A 26,186-nucleotide genomic window follows, 5' to 3' on the forward strand; every position below is an offset into this window, starting at 1 on the left:
TTATGCCTTCAAGACACTTCAATACACTGGCTGGAAAACTAAGCCCATCTCTGCATATATTTAATAAAACTGACAGGCAAAAATATAAAATGTCTGTTAAATATGTAATTCTTTCACCCATGAGATAAAAAATCCACATTTACATGATGCTGATTCTCTAGCTGCCTAAATTTGCATCCCATTTGCCTAACACTTGTAGTAACATTGCTAGCAATAATCCAGCCCCAGGCGCTGATTGAAGTAGGACCATTTTTATTAATTACAGATAGTACAAGCCAAAGAAGAAAACATTTTTCCATGAAATAATATCCAAACTGCACATCCAATGTAAGCAAACCAAGGAAAGAATGTCCTAGAAAATCCTGAATCTACAACTTATGCACCATGAGACTTAGCAGCTGTTGCAGATATGGGCTGCGACTATTATATAAGAAGTAAGAATATCTTCAGGCAAGATCTTTTTTTTGTCACTTAATTTGACAAGCGACATGCATGGAATCTTCTCAATTCATGATATTCCCTACTGGTGCTTTATTTAAAGGGAGAAGTGTTAAGAAAATAAAGCTTAGTATTTGTATTCCTTTTAAAAAATAAATACTAGCATCCATGCTGATGTATTGACTTCAGCAGTGTCTGCGTCACATACCTCAGGGGGTAGTAGAAGAAAAAACATTTCCCAGTTAAGAAAGTTTTACGATGACATTCACATTGACAGCTTCCATATATCTCTAGCGACAGATTTTCTTTAAATTGGTTGCAAACTTTTCTGAAAACTTTCCTCGTCCAGACACCAGCACATTATCTGGAAAAAGTAATATGGAGGATGTACACAAGCTGGCTACATGGAGGACACACACATCCGTACCTGTCCAGTAACTTCACAACCTCCGCCCTGACCATATCATGCACTTTTTTATAAACAATAAACCATATCATGCACTTTATTGTTTTGTGGATGTGGATGCAGCAACACCATCCACTGGCCATACTGGCATTTGCCCCCTGCCTCCATTGTCATATGTTTAGAAAGCCCTCTCCTTCTCAACGCAGCATAGTCCCAGCCCCGCTCATAGTGTGTATATGTCAAAACAACACCACCAGCCCTGTCTGCATTACCCCTTCCATACTGATAAGTAACCCCTGTCCTATATACTCAACTTGCCCACCAGTATAACACAATCCTCACCCTTGACCATAACATGTTCATGCAAAACACACAAGAATTGCTCACTCCCAGCTAGCAATCTGCCATTGTATATGATCCACAAACAGCTCGTGAGCCTATCGAATGCAATAATATACACCCGTGTCTGCAGTACCGAATCTAGATGGAATTGCATACGTTCAGCAACATTCAAGTGAGAGGCTTCGGTTGGACATAATCATAGATTATGTCACCAGCAGGGGGCAGCGTGTGCAGGTATATCTCTCACTTTGGCCAACCCTTCCTATCTAACCACTTAGCTGATACTGCATACTGGAAGCTGCCCCTAGCTCTGCCACCACCTGGTACCCCCAAAATCCCCATATAACACCTAGAGGGAGAGTACGGGTGAGCCCCAGTGCTCCCACCACCCGTGCACAGGAGCTCACCCGTACTCTCCCTCTAGGTATTACATGGGGATTTGGAGGGTGCTAGGTGGTGGCAACGCTTGGGGCCCCCGCCTGCCATGTGCACCAGCATGTGTGGTTATAACATGTTCATGTTGTCCATTACAGTACTATTACTCCATTCCACATTCTCCATGACTGTTCTCATTATTGTTAAGATTGTCTCCTTCTTCCAAGATTTATCTGCCTTATATCAGACATTCTCCTCCTCTAGTGCCCTCACCACCTTTGGATCATTAAGACATTCATAATAGCAAATGTACCAAAGTGTTATTATGTGTATCTCAAAAGTAGCCAAATGTGTTTTAAAATGGTGAATGCATCATGATTATCTGTAAGACTACAGTGCTGATGGCCACATGGAAGAATTCCAAAATGGCAGATTATGACATCATGATGCATCTGCCATTTTGGAATGCCCTGGTCTGGCCACCATTTCCATATGGATACACAGATTGTCATGATGGATCTATCATTTTGTCCATCATGATAAGCAAAAGGTAGAGAAGCATAGAAGTAGGCAGTGAAATGAAAGAAGCATTGAAAATGTAGATGTATCCAAAATAATAGAATATGCAGAAATATAGTTAAAGCACAATCATTAAAGAAGTGTGTACAACAGATGAATGGAAGGAGGGGGCGCTGCCTGAAGATGGGACACTTTTTGAACTGTAGCTATTTTAGTGGCTTTTCTTAAAAAGAATCTGTACTCTAAAATTCTTACAATAAAAAGCATACCATTCTATTCATTATGTTCTCCTGGGCCCCTCTGTGCTTTTTCTGCCACTTCCTGCTGCAATCTTGGCTTTTAATTGACAGTTGTAGGCAGTGTTTACAAACAAAAACATGGCTGCTAACCAGCATGTGATAGGCTGAGAGAAGCTCAGTCTGTGACTCATACAGAGCCTGCAGGGGGTGTGGAGAGGGTGTGTATACCTTCTACCTATCACAAGCAGTGGAGCACATTCCTGCCTGAGCCGAAAAAGCTGACAAAGGAAAGAAGATTAGATTATATAACAGAGATAATACAGCCACTGTCCAACTAGAAAAGGCTGCAGTAAGACAGACCACATTAGAACAGGTATAGGAACTTATAGGATAGAATAAATAGGGCTGAAAATGTTGCTTCAGAGTCTCTTTAACTACCTGGTGGATGGCACCACCCTAATGGCGATGTCAACAAAGTAATTCAGCAAGCATTCCAAATAGAACAACTGCTATATTTATTTATCTATCTTGGTACAATATTTTAGGACCACAAAAGTCTTTTTTTTACTCTCAAGGCAAAAACAAGTAAAATGTGTAAATATAGCTCAGGAGGGTTCCTACACTCACATACACTATGTACATTCTGTGTGCCTCTCCAGAAATAAGCAAGTACAGGAGCCCTTCTTGGTCATGTTTAAGCATTTCATCTACGGTACATTGCCTTAGTGAAAGGTATATCTGCGTGGTTCCTAAAAGTGGATCAGATGGTTGAATTAGTATAACTGTTGCTCTTTTTGAAATGCTTACTGAATTACTTTGTTGAAAATTGTTTTGTGGGCTGTAGTTCTTGGTACACAGATTGTTAGGGGCCCAGGAGGTACATTGCAGCCTAGGCAGGAGGTACTGAGTCAGGGTTTGGGATGCCTTCATGTTCCCCCACACCCAATACTGCTGCAAACATCACCCACATTCTTGACCATCCTCCACAGTTTTTGCTTTGGGTGACTTGAACTGTGCTCAATGGGCATATACAGTACATGGAATTGCACAACCTTTGAAATCATAAAACACTATGGCCCATATGCAATTAGTTTTTTCACTTGAGTAATTTTCTAGGAGATACTGTTCATTTTTTCTTTAAAGGATACCCGAAGTGACATGTGACATGATGAGATAGACATGTGTATGCACAGTGCCTAGCACACAAATAACTATGCTGTGTTCCTTTTTTCTTTATCTTCCTGAAAGAGTTACATATCAGGTATGTAGGCGGCTGACTCAGTCCTGACTCAGACAGGAAGTGACTGCAGTGTGACCCTCACTGATGAGAAATTCCAACTATAAAACAATTTCCTAGCAGAAAATGGATTCTGAGAGCAAGAAATAGATAAAAAGGGGAATTTCTTATCAGTGAGGGTCACACTGTAGTCACTTCCTGTCTGAGTCAGGACTGAGTCAGTCACTTACATACCTGATATTTAACTATTTCAGGCAGAGAAAGAAAAAAAGGAACACAGCATAGTTACAGTTGCTTGAAAAAGTATTCGGCCCCCTTGAAGTTTTCCACATTTTGTCAAATTACTGCCACAAACATGAATCAATGTTATTGGAATTCCACGTGAAAGACCAATACAAAGTGGTGTACACGTGAGAAGTGGAATGAAAATCATACATGATTCTAAACATTTTTTACAAATAAATAACGGCAATGTGGAGTGTGCGTAATTATTCAGCCCCCTGAGTCAATACTTTGTAGAACTACCTTTTGCTGCAATTACAGCTGCCAGTCTTTTAGGGTATGTCTCTACCATCTTTGCACATCTAGAGACTGAAATCCTTGCCCACTCTTCTTTGCAAAACAGCTCCAGCTCAGTCAGATTAGATGGACAGCGTATGTGAACAGCAGTTTTCAGATCTTGCCACAGATTCTCGATTGGATTTAGATCTGGACTTTGACTGGGCCACTCTAACACATGGATATGTTTTGTTTTAAACCATTCCATTGTTGCCCTGGCTTTATGTTTAGGGTTGTTGTCCTGCTGGAAGGTGAACCTCCGCCCCAGTCTCAAGTCTTTTGCAGACTCCAAGAGGTTTTCTTCCAAGATTGCCCTGTATTTGGCTCCATCCATCTTCTCATCAACTCTGACCAGCTTCCCTGTCCCTGCTGAAGAGAAGCACCCCCAGAGCATGATGCTGCCACCACCATATTTAACAGTGGGGATGGTGTGTTCAGAGTGATGTGCTGTGTTAGTTTTCTGCCACACATAGCGTTTTGCATTTTGGCCAAAAAGTTCCATTTTGGTCTCATCTGACCAGAGCACCTTCTTCTACATATTTGCTGTGTCCCCCACATGGCTTGTGGCAAACTGCAAACGGGACTTCTTTTGCTTTTCTGTTAACAATGGCTTTCTTCTTGACACTCTTCCATAAAGCCCAACTTTGTGCAGTGCATGACTAATAGTTGTCCTATGGACAGATTCCCCCACCAGAGCTGTAGATCTCTGCGGCTCGTCCAGAGTCACCATGGGCCTCTTGACTGCATTTCTGATCAGCACTCTCCTTGTTCAGCCTGTGAGTTTAGGTGGAAGGCCTTGTCTTGGTAGGTTTACAGTTGTGCCATACTCCTTCCATTTCCGAATGATCGCTTGAACAGTGCTCAGTGGGATGTTCAAGGCTTTGGAATTTTTTTTAGCATAAGCCTGCTTTAAATTTCTTAATAACTTTATCCCTGACCTGTCTGGTGTGTTCTTTGGACTTTATAGTGTTGTTGCTCCCAAGATTCTCTTAGACAACCTCTGAGGCCGTCACAGAGCAGCTGTATTTGTACTGACTTTAGATTACACACAGGTGCACTCTATTTAGTCATTAGCACTCATCAGGCAATGTCTACTGCACTCAGACCAAAGGGGGCTGAATAATTACGCACACCCCACTTTGCAGTTATTGATTTGTAAAAAAAAATTTGGAATCATGTATGATTTTCGCTCCATTTCTCACATGTACACCACTTTGTATTGGTCTTTCACGTGGAATTCCAATAAAATTGATTCATGTTTGTGTCAGTAATGTGACAAAATGTGGAAAACTTTAAGGGGGCCGAATACTTTTGCCAGCCACTGTATTTGTGTGCTAGGCACTGTACATACACATGTCTATCTCATCATGTCACATGTCACTTCGGGTATCCTTTAAGCTAACTTTTCAGCATTTTACAATTAAAAAAGTACCTAAAAGTTGTTGAAAAAGTATTATAAAGTTTATTTTGAGTATGTTCTTGCTTGCTGGTGGATTGAAAGGCATTTTATGAAAAGTTGTGAAAATATCACTTAGAATGAGCCTTTATGAATAAAGCACAAAAGTTATTTTAAAACTCTATAAAAGGCACCCAGCAGGTAGAAAGTCCAGTTGTCCTACAGAACAACATTGAACGTCTCATTTTGTTATATATAAAATATATTTCATTCTCCAACAGCCATGCTGAAGCTATATAAAAGTGAAATTGCCTCTTTGCACTTTGCAGTTTCAGGAAAAGCTGGCATAGTTAATGGAAAAAGTGATTTTAGCAGGATGCAAAAAACATTATCTAAAACAGCACCAAACAGGGTCTTGAAACTTCTCTTAGCAGTATATAATTGTTGTTCTTTACCCTCTGTGGCAACTTTTTTTTTATTAGTTTGCATTTAATTATATACTGGTAGGTGTCTTATATAAAGATGACTTATAAAGATGCTCAATAAAGCATTTTTTTACACCTAGAGACACATTTTTTTTACAGTTAGATATTACAAGCAAGCATTAAACAGAAGTTTAGGTACAAATTCCCAACAGTATTGCATGAATCTCTTGTCCAATTTGTCTTGCAGGGCTGAGGCAGAGGCTAGAGAGGCTCCAGCCTCGGGGCGCAGTGTAGGAGGGGGCGCACAACTCACTCAGTCATAATTCCCCTATTGTGTTTGAAGCAGAGATAAATAAGAAAAGGGGATACATGGCAGTGACTGCAAGTGAGATAACTAGAGATTAAGGTGTTGGGGGATTGGGGGCCTTTTAGTCTAATAGCAATCAGTGTGTGACGGCTGGGGTGGGAGGGATGGAGGGGCGCACTTTGGTGTCTCAGCCTTGGGTGCTGGAGGACTCTGACAGGTAAACATCAGTCAGAGTATGGCACCGGAAGGCTCTCTATTATTTGGCCAGTAGCTCTGGCAAGTAAGAAGTTTGCTTAAATCTAAGTAGAGAACTAATTTAAAGTGAACTTGAAGAGAAAATAAACTTATGAGATAATGAATTGTGCAGTATGTGTGGTATGGATAATACATAGAACATTAGTAGCTAACAAAAGAGTTTCATATTTTTATTTTCAGTTATGTAGCTTTATTTATAACATTGCATCAGACTATTACAGTCGTGGTTTAGATTCCACACGCTCTTTTAAGCTGTAAAACGAAGCAGAAGTAGTAACCCTTTGAACTTCCCTAAAGTAAAACCTTATCCAAGCTGTCTCACTGTTTCTTGGCTGTTGAAGTCTAAGAAAATGGGACTGACTTTGACCAAGCTGTCGACTGGCTCAGAGAAGCTCTTTTGCAGATATAACTCAATTTTATTTTACCTCTTCCTGTACTGGAAAACAGAAAGGGGCTTCACATAATTTCTTAGTAGGGCTAGTATCATATGTTTCTCTCATCATGTCACATGTTGCGTCATGTTCACTTTAAGAGCCCTTCAGTTGGAGATCGGTACTAAAGGTTAATCACTGTGCATAAAAAAAGCCCATTGACAATAATCTGCCTAGTGCTGACCTAATACAGCTATTTTTTCTTGTCTGCATCCTACACACATGATATTATTTTCCTAAATTACAATTTTTAGTAAAAGTATATATATTTTTTAATACCCTTTTTATGAAATAAATGTGGATTGAGCAATTGTATTTTCACATATATCTCAATGTTATTGATTATTTCTATTATGTGACAATATGATATTTTCACGAAGATGTCTCCTCTTGCAAAAGAAAAAAATATGTATGTAGTGAATACAATTTCACAACATTTGCCAGCTCCTTCCTACTGATGGTGAGTCCATAGAAATTAAAAATGATTTGAGTATGGATTCAGAGACATTCCTGTGCTCCAAATTAAAATATGATATATTTTTTCTGATTTATTCCTAATTGAATTGTAATTTCTATGCAGTTTATATTTGGTCCAGTCCAAGTCCACAGCAGCTGTATAGGATTGGTCTACTTTCAAGCAGCACCCAAATGGCAATAACATCATCTTTATTAAAAGTTCATGCTCTGATTGATTACTTCAATATTTTATAGTTTATTTGTTCATATGAGTATTGGATCTGATTTGCTAAGGTGTTCTAGGTATGCAACAAAACGGTCTGCAGCCAGGAGGTAAATGTTTGAAATCATTGTCTGGGTTATAGCAGACCATGGTGAGGATTGCTTCAAAGACACCCGAAGTGAGAAAGATGTGGAGGTTGCCATATTTATTTCCTTTAAAACAATGCAGATTGCCTGGCTGCCCTATTTATCCTCTGCCTCTAATACTTTTAGCAAAGACCCAGAACAAGCATACAGATCAGATCTTTGACTGAAGTTTGACTGGATTTGCTGCATGTTTTTTTAGGTGTGAGATGCAGACACCACTGATGCCTGAAAGATCAGTAGGGTGCCGGGCAACTGGTATTGTTTAAAAGGAAATACATATGGCAGCCTCCATACTCCCACTCACTTCAGGTGTTCTTTAAAGGCTACTGAAAGTTATTATTCAAGCTGTATTTCCTGATATGTCCTATATATTTATTAAAGTTAGCCAATAAATGGTATCATCCTGATTCAAAAACATTTGATACCTATTAGCAGGTCATTGTAAGAATCTGGGACAGGTGTGGAGAATCGTTTTCAATAACCATTGATTTCCAAAGTCCTTCAGGTCTGGAAAAGTTTAGTGAAAGTGTAAGCTCTGTGGGAAAGGAGGATGCAGTGTACCTTTCCCCAATCTGGTTGGTTATTGACACATTTATGCTTGCACCATGCAAACTAAGGCATTATCCCTCAACAGTGAAACTCTCAGGGTTTTTCATGTGTTGTAGGGGATTCAACCTTTGGTTGTGTCAGAAAACGGGAAATCAGAAGACAAGTAGAAGAAGTCTGCAGAACTAACCTGGTGACCAGGGGAATAGCTATAGGGAAGCAGCCCCTGCAACTGCAGGCAGGCTGAGAGCTGTGAGGAGCGCCCAGCTTCCCTTTCTCCAACAAGGGGTCCACCCTCTACATCAGTTTTTGGTGTGAAGATCATAATAGCCACACTTGTTTTATGACTTTTGCATGATAGACAAACGCAGGGGGGGATTACAGCTGCCCAGAATCCCCCCTCAGATCAGTGCCGGTGCAGTGTCTGGAGACAGGTACAAGTTGAGACACCAGAATATCTGCAGGTATCTTGCAGCTCACAGCACCGCCCCCTTTCTTTCCCTCCTACAGTTGACTTTGGATGGAGCAGCAGTGTGTGCACAGAGCATGAAGCAGCTCTGGAGAACTTAACAGAATCAGTTATGAGCACTGCCTTGTGCCCTGCTGGGTGAATACTTCACTTTTTTTTCACTTTCCCCTTCATTACCAATGTCAGCTGTCCTCATTATTATCTGCATCCAAACTGCTCCTGATCGATCCAGTTTTTGATCTGGAGCAAAACAAACATTTAGGAAATAATTGTCAGATCCTGTCAGTCGGAGGGGAAATTGCATTGTGTGTACCCAGCATGATACCCTACCATATTATTGTACTGTATAGTGTGTGGCTGAGGGAAACCTTTCAGGAATCCCCCCTTGAAAATCCTGGGTTTGCCCCTGGGGCCCTCAAGCTGTGAGGGTCACCAAGGGAAGGCATGGGAACGGGAATGAAGATGGGGGGGGGGGGGGTCCCATCAAAGTTTTGCTGGGGTCCCCTGATGTGTAGTTACACCCCTACTGGTGGCCACTGGCCAGGAGGATTATGAAGTGCAGGCAGTAAAGTGATGATTCTATTTCTTCTCTGTTCAAACTTCAGGTAAAAGAGTAAAATTCCTAATTAAGATTGTAGAATTCTACCGTCAGAGAATACATCAGTGAACCATTAAAGGGGAATTCTACCTTCACTAAAAAAAATAAGATTGCCATAAACATAGGCTAACATTGGACATTTACTGTTATTAAAAATTGTCTTTCCATTTCAATCAGCAGCCAGCTAAAGGTGGTCACTAACGGAGCGATCAGAAATTCTGATTGGATTGGTTATAAATAATCTCAGTTGATGGGCATAATCAATTACGAACAATTATAAAAATAGTCGTCCGATTGGATTTCCGTCAAACCAAAATTTGGATTTTCTTGTTGGGTGTGATACATGGGAAGCAAAGATTGGTTTGTTGATGGTGTAGTGAACGATTTTTCTTCCGATCAGAATTATCTTATTGCTCAAATGATTTTTCGCTAGAAATCGGACCGTTAGTGGCCACCTTAAGAATTTCTAAAAGTGATAGGAGGCTCATATAGAACTTTCTCCGTACTCTGTTAGTATTACAGTTGCTGAGAGACAAACTAGAAACTCCGCCCTAGCTGCAGAGGTAATTCACTGCCTAGAGTGAGAGGAATTTGTTACTGATTTCAGCACTTGACTTATCCATTGACAGGCAGCAAACTTTGACACTCCTATTTACCTGTTTCCATCTGAAGCAGTGGGGAATGTTTATGTTTGCATACACATATAAACAAAGTAAGATGGAAAAATGGTTGTCATTAAAGCAGTTTAAAACCCTGACATAATATTCAATAAAAACATGTTTTCCTACGTTTTATATGCCATACGGTTATCATATTTGATAAAAGTATTATTATTCATTTAGAAATTATAGGTTCCCAAAAGTACAGTTTTTTGCTTTGTGAGCTGACTTTGCATTTTATTAATAACTTACATAGTTACATAGTTACATAGTTACTTTGGTTGAAAAAAGACATACGTCCATCGAGTTCAACCAGTTTTATTAATTATGTATTGTACTGATTTATTAATTATGTATTGTACTGATTTATTAATTTATTAAATACTGTTTTATTAATTATGTATTCAACTGGTTTTATTAATTATGTATTGAAGGCAGACATACTTTGACTCTCTGTCTGTGTCGAGCTGCTTCTCTACAGTCAGAGAATGTGTCACATTCCTCACTTGATACATTTAAGTAAACACAAGATAACATAATCTACAACTTTGGATGTGTCCACATTTCACTGCACTGAACTTTCAAGCTCTGTGTGTAACCCTTCGAATGCTGGTCTAGTAAAAAAAAAAAATGCTGGTTGCATATAATATGCTGTAAATAATGTTTTAGAGCAAAGATGATATGCTGGGTTATATTCCGCTTTAATCCTTGTACTTAAAGACAAACTGAGAGCCAAACTAGTGGAACTTCCGTTTTTATATGTTGCATTTCTCAATACTGAACACTAATAAAACTGCTATGACTAGAACAGCATTACAACCATATGAACTTAGATCTGAGTTGTGACCTTTATTAAATGTGTTGTGCTCTCATATGCAAAGAAAGATTCATCTGTAATCTCCTGTGCTTTATTTTTCAGGTGGTTCATTCTGGTGTCTCCTAGATATAGTTCCAATAAAGAATGAGAAGGGTGAAGTGGTTCTCTTTTTGGCTTCTCATAAAGACATCTCAGACACCAAGAGCAATTTGTCGCCAGACTATGTGAAACCCACAGGTGAGGCGCCAATGTGCTTGTTGCATTTTTGTGGCTCTGTATCCATGCTGTAACAATACCGGTTATGAAGTGATAGGCTATTATTGCTGTAGGATGGCACGTGAGGTGGACATTGCTGTGTTTTTCACATATGTAGAATGTTGTGAATGTGTATACTGATCAGCATGCTTTGTGGCTGGAGAATTTTCCAGTTCCTCATCCTCTCAGCACCCTACTTTTTTCTCTGTAGTTTGTCCTCTCTTCATTTTATTTACTCATAACGTCTAGGACTGTAACTCACTAGTCACCTGCCCATCACTTCTCTCATGCAGCAGAAACATGTATTTTCAGAGGATTTTTTTTTGTTTCTACCTTTGGTAAGAGTCCTTTAAAGTGAACCTTAAGCCTACAAAAAAATGAGTTTTACTCACCTGGGGCTTCGCTCAGCTCCCTGCAGCTGATCGGTGCCCACGTAGAGTCGCTCTGATGCTCCTGGACCCGCCGGCGGCTACTTCTGGTTTCGCCATCACCGTCCGTCGGGCTGGGAACACGAGTGATTCTTCGCGTTATCAGCCACAACATCTCCCCCTATGCTGCTATTGCGGCCTTCCTTGCCGCAATAGCAGTATGGGGGGCGATATTGGGGCTGGGAACGCGAAGAATCACTTGCGTTCCCAGTCTAATGGCTAGTGACGGCGAAACCGGAAGTAGCCGCCGGCGGGGACAGGAGGATCGGAGGGATACGGCGAGGGCACCGATCAGCTGCAGGGGGCTGAGGGAAGCCCCAGGTGAGTAAAACTCATTATTTTTGTAGGCTTAAGTATCACTTTAAGGTGAAATCTCCAAAATAAGCATGCAAGTAGTGTACCAAGATCACCAGATTGAGGCTCTGGAACTTTTATAAGTAGGAGCCATTCACACTTGTCACACTGCAACGGATCTGCAGTAAGCAGGCCACACTTCTGTGCAGTCCGCGATAATCCTGGGCAGTCGGATGCATTCCCCATATAGCATATGGGGGAGCACATCTGCCCCGGCTACAGCCGGACCATGGCGGTCTGACACAAGTGGGAACACAGCCTTATTATTCCTTCTCAACCTGAGTTCTTTATATCTGATTCAGTTAGTACATTAAATGTAATATTTAGAGGGTAAAACTTTCTCACACGTGATGGTAAGTCCTGAAAGGCTTATTATGGAATCTTGGAGTCCCTTTTAATAATGAGGATACCACCAGTTGTCTGTCCCAGGTAAATAGGTCAAGGGGATCATTTTGACTCCGGCCCCTTTTCCACTAGCTGCAATCGGCTTCAAAAAGCAGATCGCAGCTGTTTTACGATCATCGCAAATTGCGGTGCTCATTTCCCACTAGTGTGCAATTTTTTTTTACCAAATGCAATAGTGGGCTTCCGCGATTCCCATTGCGATCCCACTCTGTTCCCGACAACTACGGCACAAATGGTGACCAGTGGATTTTGCTGCTAGTACGATTCCAGCGCAGCGTGATCAAGGGAGGAAGCACACGCAGCAATGGAAAATAGCCCTCTCTATCTAAAAGGGGTCAAAGTTAAATCTTAGATTAAATTATAATTAAATTATAAATTAAACGTTTTTATTGCTTCCAATATCAATATGCCCTTAATTCCTCCCTGTGCACATCTTCTTGCTTTGCCTACCTTGATAAAGGGATCCTTTGTTGCCCCAAAATGTCAGATATGTATTGAGCAGCAAAAATAAATATTTCTTCTTTGATAGTGGAAGTGCTTGCCCATAACTTTCTTTTGTGATGGGTTTATCCAGAAGCCACGGTTTGAGCACCCAATGATTGTACAGGCTATGCCATTTGGAGTGCATCATCTCCAACCTTTCTACCATTACAGTTGTTAGTGCTAGACCACTGTACTGAGTCACACTAGAGAAAAGAGAGCTGTGGCAAAGACATCCTTAAATATCTTGTAAATCATGCCCTCAAATCATGCCCTCCCCCAGCAAAACTTTGATGAAGCCCCCCAATGTTCACACTTTTTCCCTTACCTCCCCATGGTGAACTTCACAGCTTGGGGGGAGTATCTTGCAAGGGTCATAAAACAAGTTTGGACATTGTAACCTTCACACCAGTGAAGTGAAGGTGAACTTGAGAATTCACACCGCCACACCCTTGTATCAGCCCAGGACTCCTGGAACTGAGTGCCGGTGCTGGTCTCCCACAGGTACACCACTCCTGTGCTCCGCCAATGCCAGAAAACAAACACAGAGACCGCACTCAGAAGGCTTGTTCAATCACTGTATTGACAGAAACCAGAGCAAACAGAGGCACACAACGTTTCGGGTGTAGCCCTTCCTCAGTGAAGGTGAAGGTGTTTTTGTGTAGCCAGATCAGGTGTTTTTGTATAGCTACAAAAACACCTAATCTTGATCAGAGGAAATAAAGTAGTAGTTGGGGCCCCCTTACAGCTTTGGGCCCCCTGTGTTTGCAGGAACTGCTCCCCTTTAGTTAAACCCTTGCTTGTAGGCGATTCCCACTAGTCCATTTATTCGGGTGGGTTACTGATTACTTGGAACACCAGGAAAAGTATCTTTGAGTTTGCCTTTGACTTTTGGTCTATGCACTCACCGATGCGGTTCCTCAACATTAGGCTCCAAAGGTTGTAGGCCATTTGTACAAATCTTAAGCCCCATCTATCTACACCATACAATTTTTTGTCCGATATGATTTGATCCATTGATCCGATTTCATTCAATCCGACATGTCTGTTCGGGATTGGATTCAATTCAATTTGCCATTGTTTTGCAATGGCAAATTGAATTGAATCCCGATTGGACATGTTAGATTGAATTGAATCGAATCAATGAATCGAATCAAATCGGACAAAAAATTGTATGGTGTAGATGGGGCTTAAAACTATTTTTTTTGGGGGGGGGGGGGGGTCCTAATCTTCACTGACACTCCCTAAACATCATAGAGGATCCATAAAGATCAGAGAGGAATGTCTGATAGCGGGCAATACAGTGGTGATTATGATTAGCCAACATACCTATTCTTATGCTTGCTTTTAGCTGTTGGTGCAATAGAAAAAGGCCAATGGCTAAAAAAAACAGTCCTTGATTGATTTTAAATGTCAATCAAGGTAGAGCGCATGATTGTGTTTATTTACATGTAGAACTAAGCAGAGAAAGGAAATATCTTGTTCCCAGGTTATGCAGAAAATACATGTATTGGATACAAAGAAATCTTTTAGCATACAGATCACTGAATGAACAAAAACATATGTAATTCTATTGCCAGCCACACTGTCTTCTGAATTATATTGAGCATTAATCTCTCCAGTCTTCATTTTTCCTGCACCTACTTCAGTGTTTTAAATGCTTTCAGGTAATTTAGTTCACCAGAGGCAAGTTTCCTAATGCTCTACTTCTTCCTCCATTATGTCTTATTGTTAAGTAATTCTAATTATATTTGGTGAATGCTTTCCCTCTTCCCGTTCATGCATTATTACTACGGTTTAAACAGGATTATAAATTATTTCAGTGTGTGTAAATGGTTGCTATTCTTGACTGATTAAACTCAGAACAGAAAGCAATTTAACCAATTCTCTGTTTGCAATTGTATGCCTTTAACAATAAATGTTAATTAATTTTGTGTTCTGAAAGTAGGTTAGCCTGGTTGCTGTGGAACGTGTCAGTGGAATAGCATAAAAAAGTAATATTGTTGCATACAAACTACACATAAATGTAATCTATCAATAAGCTTTGTTCCCACTTAAAGTGGATCCGAGATAAACTTTTACTCATTGCATAATTGTGTTCCTTTCATATAGTTTATAGGGCATTCCTCAAGGCAAATACTTTTTTTATTTTGTTTTAATACTCTAATTCTCTATAAACTAAACAAGCCTCGCCCACAGCTTTTCACAGTGCCTTGGCACTGTAGCAAGGGCTTATGGGAGCTCAGTCTGGGCATGAGGAGGAGAAGGTTACTAGCTATTGATTTCAGAGGCAGAGGGGAGGAGGGAGGAGGAGAGGAGACTGAATTGACACACAGGCAAGCTGATAGCATCTCCAGCCCTTAGCCTGTGACAATGTAATAAACAGAACATGGGTGCCATCATTGTATCACAGGAATAAATAACCATACACGTTTGAAGCTGTTTGCAGCTAGATAGGCTGTGTAAATGATCTAAACTTTAGATAAGATATATAGACAAGTTACTTGTTATAGTTAGTTTTTCATCTCGGATCCGCTTTAAGCGGAGGTACGGACATTTTTTGTTATTTCTCCGCTTCACAGTGAACGGCTCCTATTTTGTAAATAGGAGCCGTTCACACTTGTCACGCTGCAACGGATCTGCGGGATCGGATGCAATAAGCAGGCCGCACTTCTGCGCAGTCTGCGATAATCCCAGACAGACGGATACATTCCCCCATGTAGCATATGGTGGTAACGCATCTGCCCCGGGCTACAGCCGGACCACAGTGGACCATCAGCTCTCGCTGGCCACACATGGTTCAGCACAAATGAGAACAGAACCTAAGGCTTGGCTCACCCACAAATCTGTACATTTACGGTCCAGTCCTGTCCTGTCCTGTCAGTTTTGCATCAGTTTTCTATCAGTTTTACCTGACTTGAAATGTACAGCTTTCATGTGTGAACACACCCATAGAAACACATACCAAACTGACAGGATAGGACTGAACACCTTTTTATATGTAAATCAAGCCTTAAAGTGAACCTTAGATGAGACATCTCAGGTTCAATACTTACCTGTGGCTCCCTTAAGCCCCCTTGAGGGTGCTGTATCCCTCGCCGTCTCCCCGGGTGGGTCCAGTCCCCTGCAGTACAGCCTGGTATGTTAGCCAAGTCGTGATTCGTTGACCATGCCTAGAAGCATGCGCTCCCGCGACGCGCTCCCATCGCTGGTGGCATTCTATGCCTGCGCAGTAGTACTGCGCAAGCACAGAACGTTTCCAGCCATGGGAGCATGGTAGGGGAGCAAGCTTGGCCAAGCCTCACATGTGCAATGAAGCGCGACTCGGCCTGGCTACTGGGCCATGCTACAGGGGACAGGAACCACCCAGGGAAACGGCGAGGGACCGGGCGGCCTCAAGGGGGCTTAAAGAGGAACTCCAGTGAAAATAATGTAGTAAAAAAGTGCTTCATTTTTACAATAATTATGTATAAATGATTTAGTCAGTGTTTGCCCATTGTAAAATCTTTTAAATCCCTGATTTATATTCCGACATTTATTACATGGTGACAATTTGTTGCTGGCAAGTGATGTAGCTGCTGTATGCTGTTTTTGGCAGTTGGAAACAGCTGTAAACAGCTATTTCCCACAAGGCAACAAGGTTCACAGACAGGAAACTGCCAGAAGTACCTCGGTACTCAGAGCTTCTTGTGGGAGGGGTTTTACCACAATATCAGTCATACAGCACCCCCTGATGGTCTGTTTGTGAAAATGAATAGATTTCTCATGTAAAAGAGGGTATCAGCTACTGATTGGGATTAAGTTCAATTCTTGGTGGGAGTTTCTCTTTAAGGGAGTCCCAAGTAAGTATGGTACCTGAGATGTCTTTCATCTTAGGTACACTGTAAAGTGAGGTTTTCAACAACAGGGATACTGGAGCAGAGATCCGTATAAAGTTATGATTGCACGAATAATACATTAAGATGCCTGCAGTGAATAGGAGGAATCAGCTACAGAATGGAAAAATACAATAGTGTCATTAAAAATAGACGTGCAGTGGAAAACGTTGCTCTACCTGGCGTGTTCTGTAATCTGATTAGTAACTCCTGACTCCCTAGCGAAGCTTTCCTGAATGCTTAAGATGGTGCCGAGATCATCCGTATAACTGAAGAAGTCTATTTCCTGCTCTAGCTGTAGAGATAACGCTTCCATGGAAAATACTCAGAAGAAAATCCCAATTCATAAGATGACAAGACACATAGATATGAGTGCAGTAAATCCTCTTGGCAGTTACTTGTTCTTTCATAAAACACACGTGTAAATGTCTCAGCCTGTTTTTGTCATTGTGCAGTCCAATTCCCTGGTTAGCTCATCCGCCATGGCAGGATGATCCTCTTTTATACAAAGCGCCTGCTCACAGTGGGGCTGCACTTTGTCCAGCTCATATTTGCTAGAGTGCAAAATTAATTTGTAGACGGATGAAACTGTATGCCTTGTCCGGTGAATAAAGCACAAACATGATCTAAAAACAGATATAGCATAATACAAAGCTGTCACAATATGTCCAGACCTCTGACCGTTCATCTGCTCTAAATTACATGACTGGTGTATGACTTATGCTGCCCACTAAAGATACAATCTTCCTTGTCCAAATATTAAAACCTATAGGGACTGTTTCTGGCCACAAAACAGATGGAAAAGTTCTTTAACCACTTCCCAACTGAGGGGTTTTACCCCCTGACCACCAGAGCAATTTTCACCTTTCAGCGCTCCTTCCATTCATTCGTCTATAATTTTATCATTACTTATCGCAATGAAATAAACTATATCTTGTTTTTTTCGCCACCAATTAGGCTTTCTTTAGGTAGGACATTATGCCAAGAATAATTTTATTCTAAATGTCCTTTAATGGGAAAATAGGAAAAAATGTGGGAAAAAATTTATTATTTTTCAGTTTTCGGCCTTTATAGTTTTTAAATAATGCATGCTACTGTAATTAAAACCCATTAAATGTATATGCCTATTTATCCCGGTTATAAAACCGTTTAAATTATGTCCCTATCACAATGTTTGCCGCCAATATTTTAGTTGGAAATAAAGGTGCATTTTTTTCAGTTTTGCGTCCATCCCTAATTACAAGCCCATAGTTTATAAAGTAACAGTGTTATACCCTCTTGACATAAATATTTAAAAAGTTCAGTCCCTAAGGTAACTATTTATGTGTTTTTTATTGTAATTTTTTTTTTTTTAATTACAAAAAAAAAAATATTGGGGAGTGTGGGAGGTAAGGAGTTAATTTTTTGTGTAAAACAAGTTTATTTGTGTGTAAAAAATGGTTAGGGTGTAGTTTTACTATTTGGCCACAAGATGGCAACATTACCAATTTGTTTCATGCGACCTGCAAGCGTCCGGAAGGACGCTTGCAGGAAGTAGAAAGAGGCTGGGACTTTATTTTTTCACAATGATCGCGCCGCTCAGCCGAGCGGCAGCAGATCATTGCGGGGCTTAGATCAACGAACGGGAATGGATTTTCCCGTTCGTTGATCTCTGGGCGAGCGGGCGGCGGCGTGTTTACTAGCGGCGGGCGGCGTGTTTACGAGCGGGAATGCGCAAAGTACGGATTTCTCCGTCCCTGGGGGTGAAAGGATGGAAAAAGGGGCGGAGAAATCCGTACGCGCGGTGGTAAAGTGGTTAAACACCCGGACAGAGGCATGCCGAAGGAGGATCCAGGGCAAAAGTTCCATGAAAAATTACGTAGTTTACGCAGGGTCGTGTTTTAATCTCTAAAGGGCAGAAATTACACTACATTCCTAAATTTGTAGGATAATGTAATTTAATTTAACATTTAATGAGTGACACTACACTCTGTTCAGGTGTGTATGCTATAATCACCACAAAATATAGGGCCCTGACAGTCAGGCTTTATACACTGCAGTAGTGAATACTAAATGACAGTACAGTAGTGGTTTCTACTGGTGTTTTATTTATTTTTAATAATTGATACTTCACTTTGGTCGTGTGACAGACAGCAAGGGAAAAAACAGCCCTTAAAATGGCTATTGGGTAAAGTACTGTAGCACCAGCAGCACTGCTCACCTTTCTAAAACAACAGCTCAAGTGCTCTGGACAATGGACACCAGAACAGCAATATAACAATAGCAAGAAAAACAGCCCTTAAAAGGGCTATTGGGGAAGGTACTGTAGCACTAGGCGCACTGCAATGCACACCTGATTGAAACAATTCAAGTGCCCTGGACACTGGACCAACGGAACAACATAACAATAGCAAGAAAAATAAAGAAAAACCCCAGCCCTTAAAAGTATTATGGGGCAAGGTACTGTAGCACTAGGAGCTCTGCAGTGCACACCTGTTATGCAACAGCTCAAGTGCACTGGACATTGGACACACAGAACAGCAATATCACAATAGCAAGAAAAACAAAAAAATAACCCTTACAAGGGCTATAGGGTGATCACTTCTGTTGTTGCAGCAAGAAACTGCACAGAACACAGACTACCACTATCCCTGTCAGCAAGCTCTGCACAGCACAGATCTCCCTAACAGCACATAGGCAGACTGGAAAATGGCTGCTGTGCAGGCATTTTTATAGGGTGGGTGTGGTCCAGGAGGGAGCAATACTTGATTGACTGCTATGTGTCTGCTGACTTTGGGGTGAGAGGTCAATTTTTGTCTTCATGATGATGTATGGGGGGCAGATCAGACGTGCCAGGTGTTCGCTGGCTGGTGAATGGGTGCACAGCCGATGATCACCGGCGAACGGTTTGGGCCATCTCTAATGATGCCACTTGTTAAAATGCCTCCCTATTCTATTGATTTTTTATTAATATGCTCCCTGTTATTCTTACTTCCAATTTTAGTGCTTCTTCATACAGTACCTCCTATTATAGTGTTCTCTAGTATACCCCATCCCCACCTCTATCACATTTGGGGCAAGTATAGAATTAGTGAAGAGGAGAAAAAGGAGCCAAAGAGGTACTGCCACTGTCACAGGAGGTGAAAAATCCCAGGGAATCCTTGCAAAGACGTCAAGGAACCCTGGGGTTTCAGGGCACCCCAGTTGAGGAAGCCTGAATAGTGATATTTAACTCTTGTTTGAAAAGGAATTCCTTCAGTTGAGATTACAATGGACTTTTCAAACAGTATTTCAGATTTGCTACCTGCATAATTCAGCTGTCCTGCCAGCAAAGTGAGATCTGAATGTGTACGTTTTCTGATTAGCTCTTGTAATATTCCCCTATAATTGCAAAGCTACCTTCTCTATGCAACTAATTACACATGCAGGATGAGAGGAGTTTCTGGGACATTGGAGAGTTTGTAATTTACAGAGAGAACTAGAAAGTACAAATTTCAAACTATTTTATATCTATTTTAAGCTCCAGGTAAATTACAACATGCACAGCTTGCTGCAAACTAAAATGGAACGATAATTTTTAAAAGCATGTAATTACAGAATGACTTATGTAACACAGATATAAATATAGCCATGTTCTTTAACAAAGGGTGAAATTTCACTTTACCATTTTGTGTCACAATGATTGTGCTGCTTACTCTAGTATAGCGTTCCTGTAATAATGCTCCTGTTTGTCCACCTTACCCTGCAGAGCACACGTACAGAACGCAGCAAGATTAATTGTATAATTAACTTCCCCACTGGGACTCCACTTACTCTGGCACCTCTGCTGCTCAGCCCCACTATGGTCATGTGTCATCACACGTGAAGACCACAGTGAAGCTGAACAGCTGAGGATATGGCTGCTAAATGGAGAGTGCAAAGAGGTCACTTCAGAGGTAGCAGCAGCAAATAGGTATGCGATTCCTCCCATCACACTTTATGTGCATGAGCGGCAGGGGGTTGGCTGTGACAGGAGCTCTGCAGGACTCACTTAAACCAAAGCGTATGTAATCTAATCATCATCAACCAAGTTTCTTTATTTTAGTTTCAGTTTGAGGGGAAAAAAAACTTGGTTTATGTTGCCGTACATAAGGTATACAGATACAAAAACGTGTTTGTTTTTTTTATTTGTGTTTCTATCCGTCTGCTGCAGTTAAAGTAACCAAGACCCCAAAATTTCCTGGTGGATGCCTGGTTCCTGCTGGCAGGCAACGGCAGAATTTGGGAGCCCAGGTGGCAATTTTAAGACCCTACTTATCAGTATTTAAATTAGAACTAATCTAAACGCATAACTTCCTTTTTGCTCCAAAAGCCACAGCATGATAACCTTTCTGGAATAAAAATATCTGTTACAATTTATGAAATCCTAATAAAACCCTGATGTTTTAACTTGGATTCATGTTGCAGGGAGGTTCTTGTTCACACCTCCAAGTGCAGATGACTGTGTGATCAGAATGTAACACCCGCAATTGCATGCCATCTGCGCTGCCGTGCTTTACCCTGCTGATCCCAGTCTTTGCCAAAAAAATGAATGCAGTAGTGCAATAACACATTGCACTGCTGAGCAGCGCATGTACAGTCCTGGCCAAAAGTTTTGAGACTGTCAAAAATATTGGAAATTAGAAAAGTTGGTGCTTACGTTTTTATAATAGCAATTTGCATATAGCCCAGAATGCTATGAAGAGTGTTCAGATGAATTGCATAGTCCTTCTTTGCCATGGAAAGTAACTGAATAAAAAAAAACCCTTTCCACTGCATTTCATTGCTGCCATTAAAGGACCTGCTGAGATAATTTCAGTAATCGTCTTGTTAACTCAGGCGAGAATGTTGACGAGCACAATGCTGGAGATCATTATGTCAGGCTGATTGAGTTAGAATGGCAGACTTGACATGTTAAAAAGAGGGTGATGCTTGAAATCATTGAGCTTCCATTGTTAACCATGGTGACCAGCAAAGAAACACATGCAGCCATCATTGCGTTGCATGAAAATGGCTTCACAGGCAAGGATATTGTGGTTACTAAGATTGCATCTAAATCAACAATTTATAGGATCATCAAGAACTTCAAGGGAAGAGGTTCAATTTTTGTTAAGAAGGCTTCAGGGCGTCCAAGAAAGTCCAGCAAGCGCCAGAATCGTCTCCTAAAGAGGATTCGGCTGTGGGATCGGTGTGCAACCTGAGCAGAGGTTGCTCAGGAATGGCAGCAGCCAGGTATGAGCGCATCTGCATGCACAGTGAGGCGAAGACTTTTGGAAGATGACCTGGTGTCAAGAAGGGCAGCAAAGAAGCCACTTCTCTCCCCAAAAAAACATCAGGGACAGATTGATCTTCTGCAGAAAGTATGGTGAATGGACTGCTGAGGACCGGGGCAAAGTCATATTCTCCAATGAAGCCCCTTTCCGATTGTTTGGGGCATCTGGAAAAAGGCTTGTCAGGAGAAGAAAAGGTGAGTGCTACCATCAGTCCTGTGTCATGCCAACAGTCAAGCATCCTGAGACCATTCATGTGTGGGGTTGTTTCTCATCCAAGGGAGTGGGCTCACTACAGTTTTGCCCCAAAAAAACAGCCATGAATAAAGAATGGTACACACCCTCCAACAGCAACTTCTTCCAAAAATCCAACAAAAGTTTGGTGAAGAACAATGCATTCTCCAGCACGATGTAGCACCGTGTCATAAGGCAAAAGTGATAACTAAGTGGCTCGGGGACCAAAACGTTGACATTTTTTGGTCCATGGCCTGGAAACTCCCCAGATCTAAATCCCATTGAGAACTTGTGGTCATTCCTCAAATGGGGGGTGGACAAACAAAAAACAAGTCATTTTGAGAAACTCAAAGAAGTGATTATGAAAGAATGGGTTGCTATCAGTCAGGATTTGGCCCAGAAGTTGATTGAGAGCATGCCCAGTCGAATTGCAGAGGTCCTAAAAAAGAAGGGCCAACGCTTTTGGCCAGGACTGTAGTCTGAACATCAGACAGTGCAGTCTAAGCATTTCTGATGTGTTTGTGTGTTGCACACTTAGGCCACACTGTTTACTGTATGCACAGTGCTTCTGCAGTCTACTCACAGCTGCTGATAAGAGCTTATTAGACACTTTGATCTAGCTAAACAAATGCAGAATACAGAGCAGTGAGTTTAGCAACTATCTGTGGAATAAAGGCTTTCATCTGTGCAAGAGTTCGGGTCCGCTTTAAGACCCTTCTTTTTTTGGGCAAGTTTTCTTTTCCCCATCGACTTTCATACATGTTGCTTTCAGTAGATAGTGGAATTATATTTCCATGGGCTTACATGTTACCATCTCCTGATTTGACAACATCTAGGCATCAAATGTACAAGAAATGCCTGCAACATTCAATTATCTACATTCAATTTCATTTACAATAATTATATATTACAGCTAGCTTAACAATGAGTAACATTCTGCATACCTCCCAACATTTTCATATCAGAAAGTGGGACACTTGGGCCACACCCTTAACCACACCCCCAACACCCCTAGCCACGCCCGCCAAGATATTTTTAAAGAACCTTTTTTTTTTATTAATAGTACTCCCCAAAACCAAATAAACAATGTGGGGAGGAGGGTGAGGGTGCCCGTGGGTCGGGAGGAGGGTGAAGGTGCCGTGGGTGGGGAAAAGGGTGAGGGTGGTCGTGGGTGGGGAGGAGGCAAAAAACAAAATGATCAAGTTGCCAAGTGCGCCGATGTGGGATGTGGGTCCGGCATCACATTCCTCCCTCCCTTCCACCTAATGTGCCCCCCAGTGTCCCCCCCCTTGCAGAGTAAAGTGCACAGCGGAGCGGGCTGTCATCTTACCATTGCTCCTCACGTACCGGCATCTGGCTCTTCTCTTCTTCCTGCTTCCTGTGACATCACAGGAAGTAGAGTGAAGCCAGATCCCGGTACGCGAGGATCAGTGGTAAGATTAAATGACAGCTCGCTCTGCTGCACACTTTACTCTGCAAGCGGGGGGGGGGAATACTGGAGGGCACATTAGGAGGAAGAGAGGGAGGAATCGAATGGCGGCCACCCATCCCGCATACCGCATTCCCGCGGCTGGTGCCTCGATCATTTTTTCCCCCTCTCTGCCAAGCTGGCCGGGATAATAGGGGGGTGGCGCGGAATAGCGGGAGTGCCCCCCCCCCAAATCGGGACAGTCCCGCAGGATTCGGGACAGTTGGGGGGCCTGCATTCTGTATAGACAATTAACACAATTTCTAGCATAACGTAAGTGCTGTCCTTGACCCTTATTATTCCATACCAATCAGCAACAGAAAAAAACAAACCTTTTTGCACAGTGTAAGCCAAATTGCATTATGTAGGTAGGAAAAAAAGTTATTGTAAAACATAATTTTTTACCACAACTTTAGTTAAAATTGTAACATGTTGCTGCTCATATTCAGTTAGTAGAAGCTGAAAAAGATCTTCAATATATTTTGTGTAAAAATGCTCAGAAATGCCACACTTCGATGTCTGACTGCTCTACATCTGTTGGCGAAACGCTTTACTGCAGCTTGCTTGAGCTGGCGCTAACTGAGGAGTGGTTCCCCATCACCTACCACCAATATTAGCACTACCCATCTCTTTTGGTCTGCCTCTTTCTGTTTTTAGGTACGGAATGCATAATAAAAATAGGATGACCACCAACAACAGTAACACTAGGTTGTTGAGGCACAAAATAAATTACAGAACTCATTTATTATTAAAAAAGAGAACATCGAGAGCCCAATATAGTGCAGTATGTATTGAAATACATGGAAAAGTCAAAGTGTGAGTATAAGATACTCACAAATAGAGATGGGCCGAACGGTTCGCCGGCGAACGGTTCCAGGCGAACTTTGGGGGTTCGCGTTCGCCTGCATCAGGCGAACTTTTGCGGAAGTTCGATTCGCCCCATAAAGCTGTATTGAGCAAAATTTTTCGCCTCCATTTTACTGTCAGCAGACATGTTATTGTGAAACACACTGCTTAAGATCCCACCCACCCTCCCTTCAAGCTAGGTCCTTTTATACCATTTGACTCAGTTGTCTGCCTACACTAATTAGTTATGGGACAGCTGCTACACACTCTGCTAGGGAGATTTTAATTGGCCTCCAACCTCCCTTTTACCCTTCTATCCTTCTACCTATTCCCTCCTCCCTCCTACCAGAGGGAGGAGGGTCTCTTCTGCCAGGGAATTATACTATTTTAAAAACCAGTATACATCATACCATAGCCGGGAATTGAACCCAGATCTCACTGTGTGGTGGGCACGTCACCCTAAGCACTGTACCACTACAGTAGTAAGTGAAGCTTGCCTAAAATTTAACATTTATGCTCAACGCAATAGAACCATTAGGTTGCTTAACCCTCCTGGCGGTTTGCAAAAAATCCGCCAGGGGGCAGCAAATCTTTTTTTTTTTATATTTTTTTTTTTTTCATGTAGCGAGACAAAGTCTCGCTACATGATAGCCGCTGCTCAGCGGCATCCCCCCAGCCCCTCCGATCGCCTCCGGCGATCGGAGATCAGGAGATCCCGTTCAAAGAACGGGATCTCCTGGAGGGCTTCCCCCGTCGCCATGCCGACGGGCGGCATGACGTCACCGACGTCATCGACGTCGTGACGTCATTGGGAGTCCCGGCCTACCCCTTAGCGCTGCCTGGCACTGATTGGCCAGGCAGCGTACGGGGTCTGGGGGGGGGGGGGGGCGGCGCGGCGAGCGGAGGCACATAATCGCCGCAGAGCGGCGGCGATCAGACTGCACACGCAGCTAGCAAAGTGCTAGCTGCGTGTTGCAAACCAAAAACTGTGCAAATCGGCCCAGCAGGGCCTGAGAAATCCCCCTGCGCGGCATAGCCCGTGCTCAGCACGGGCTTACCGCCAGGGAGGTTAAAGGAGAACTGTAGTGAGAGGTATATGGAGGCTGCCATATTGATTTCCTTTTAAGCTATACCAGTTGCCTGGCAGCCCTGCTGATCTATTTGGCTGCAGTAGTGTGAATCACACCAGAGACAAGCATGCAGCTAATCTTGTCAGATCTTACAAAAATGTCAAACACCCGATCATACCATAGCTGGGAATCGAACCCAGATCTCACTGTGTGGTGGGCACATCACCCTAAGCACTGTACCACTACAGAAGTAAGTGAAGCTTGCCTAAAGCTTAACACTTATGCTCAATGCAATAGAACCATTAGGTTGCTTAAAGGAGAATTGTAGTGAGAGGTATATGGAGGCTGCCATATTGATTTTTTTTTAAGCTATACCAGTTGCCTGGCAGCCCTGCTGATCTATTTGGCTGCAGTAATAATAATCCAAACATTTGTATAGCGCTTTTCTCCTGCCAGACTCAAAGCGCTCAAGAGCTGCAGCCACAGGGATGCGCTCAAGAGGCCACCCTGCAGTGTTAGGGAGTCTTGCCTTGAACTCCTTACTGAATAGGTACTTGACCTAGCCAGGATTCAAACCCTGGTCTCCCATGTCAAAGGCAGAGCCCTTAACCAGTACACTATCCAGCCACTGTAGTGTGAATCACACCAGAAACAAGCATGCA

General features: G+C 42.1%; 1 protein-coding gene across 3 annotated transcripts in view; it reads left to right on the plus strand.

Moving 5' to 3' along the window:
* Positions 1 to 26,186, plus strand: part of LOC137524840 (potassium voltage-gated channel subfamily H member 8-like) — a 795,600-nt gene that overhangs the window by 472,932 nt on the left and 296,482 nt on the right. For all 3 annotated transcript variants that reach the window (XM_068245232.1, XM_068245233.1, XM_068245234.1), the window contains exon 3: positions 10,945 to 11,079. In XM_068245232.1, the coding sequence (XP_068101333.1) occupies positions 10,945 to 11,079 (135 nt within the window). The remainder of the gene's footprint in view (positions 1 to 10,944; positions 11,080 to 26,186) is intronic.

The sequence above is a fragment of the Hyperolius riggenbachi genome, chromosome 7, assembly GCF_040937935.1.
Source record: "Hyperolius riggenbachi isolate aHypRig1 chromosome 7, aHypRig1.pri, whole genome shotgun sequence".
NCBI classification, from domain to species: domain Eukaryota; kingdom Metazoa; phylum Chordata; class Amphibia; order Anura; family Hyperoliidae; genus Hyperolius; species Hyperolius riggenbachi.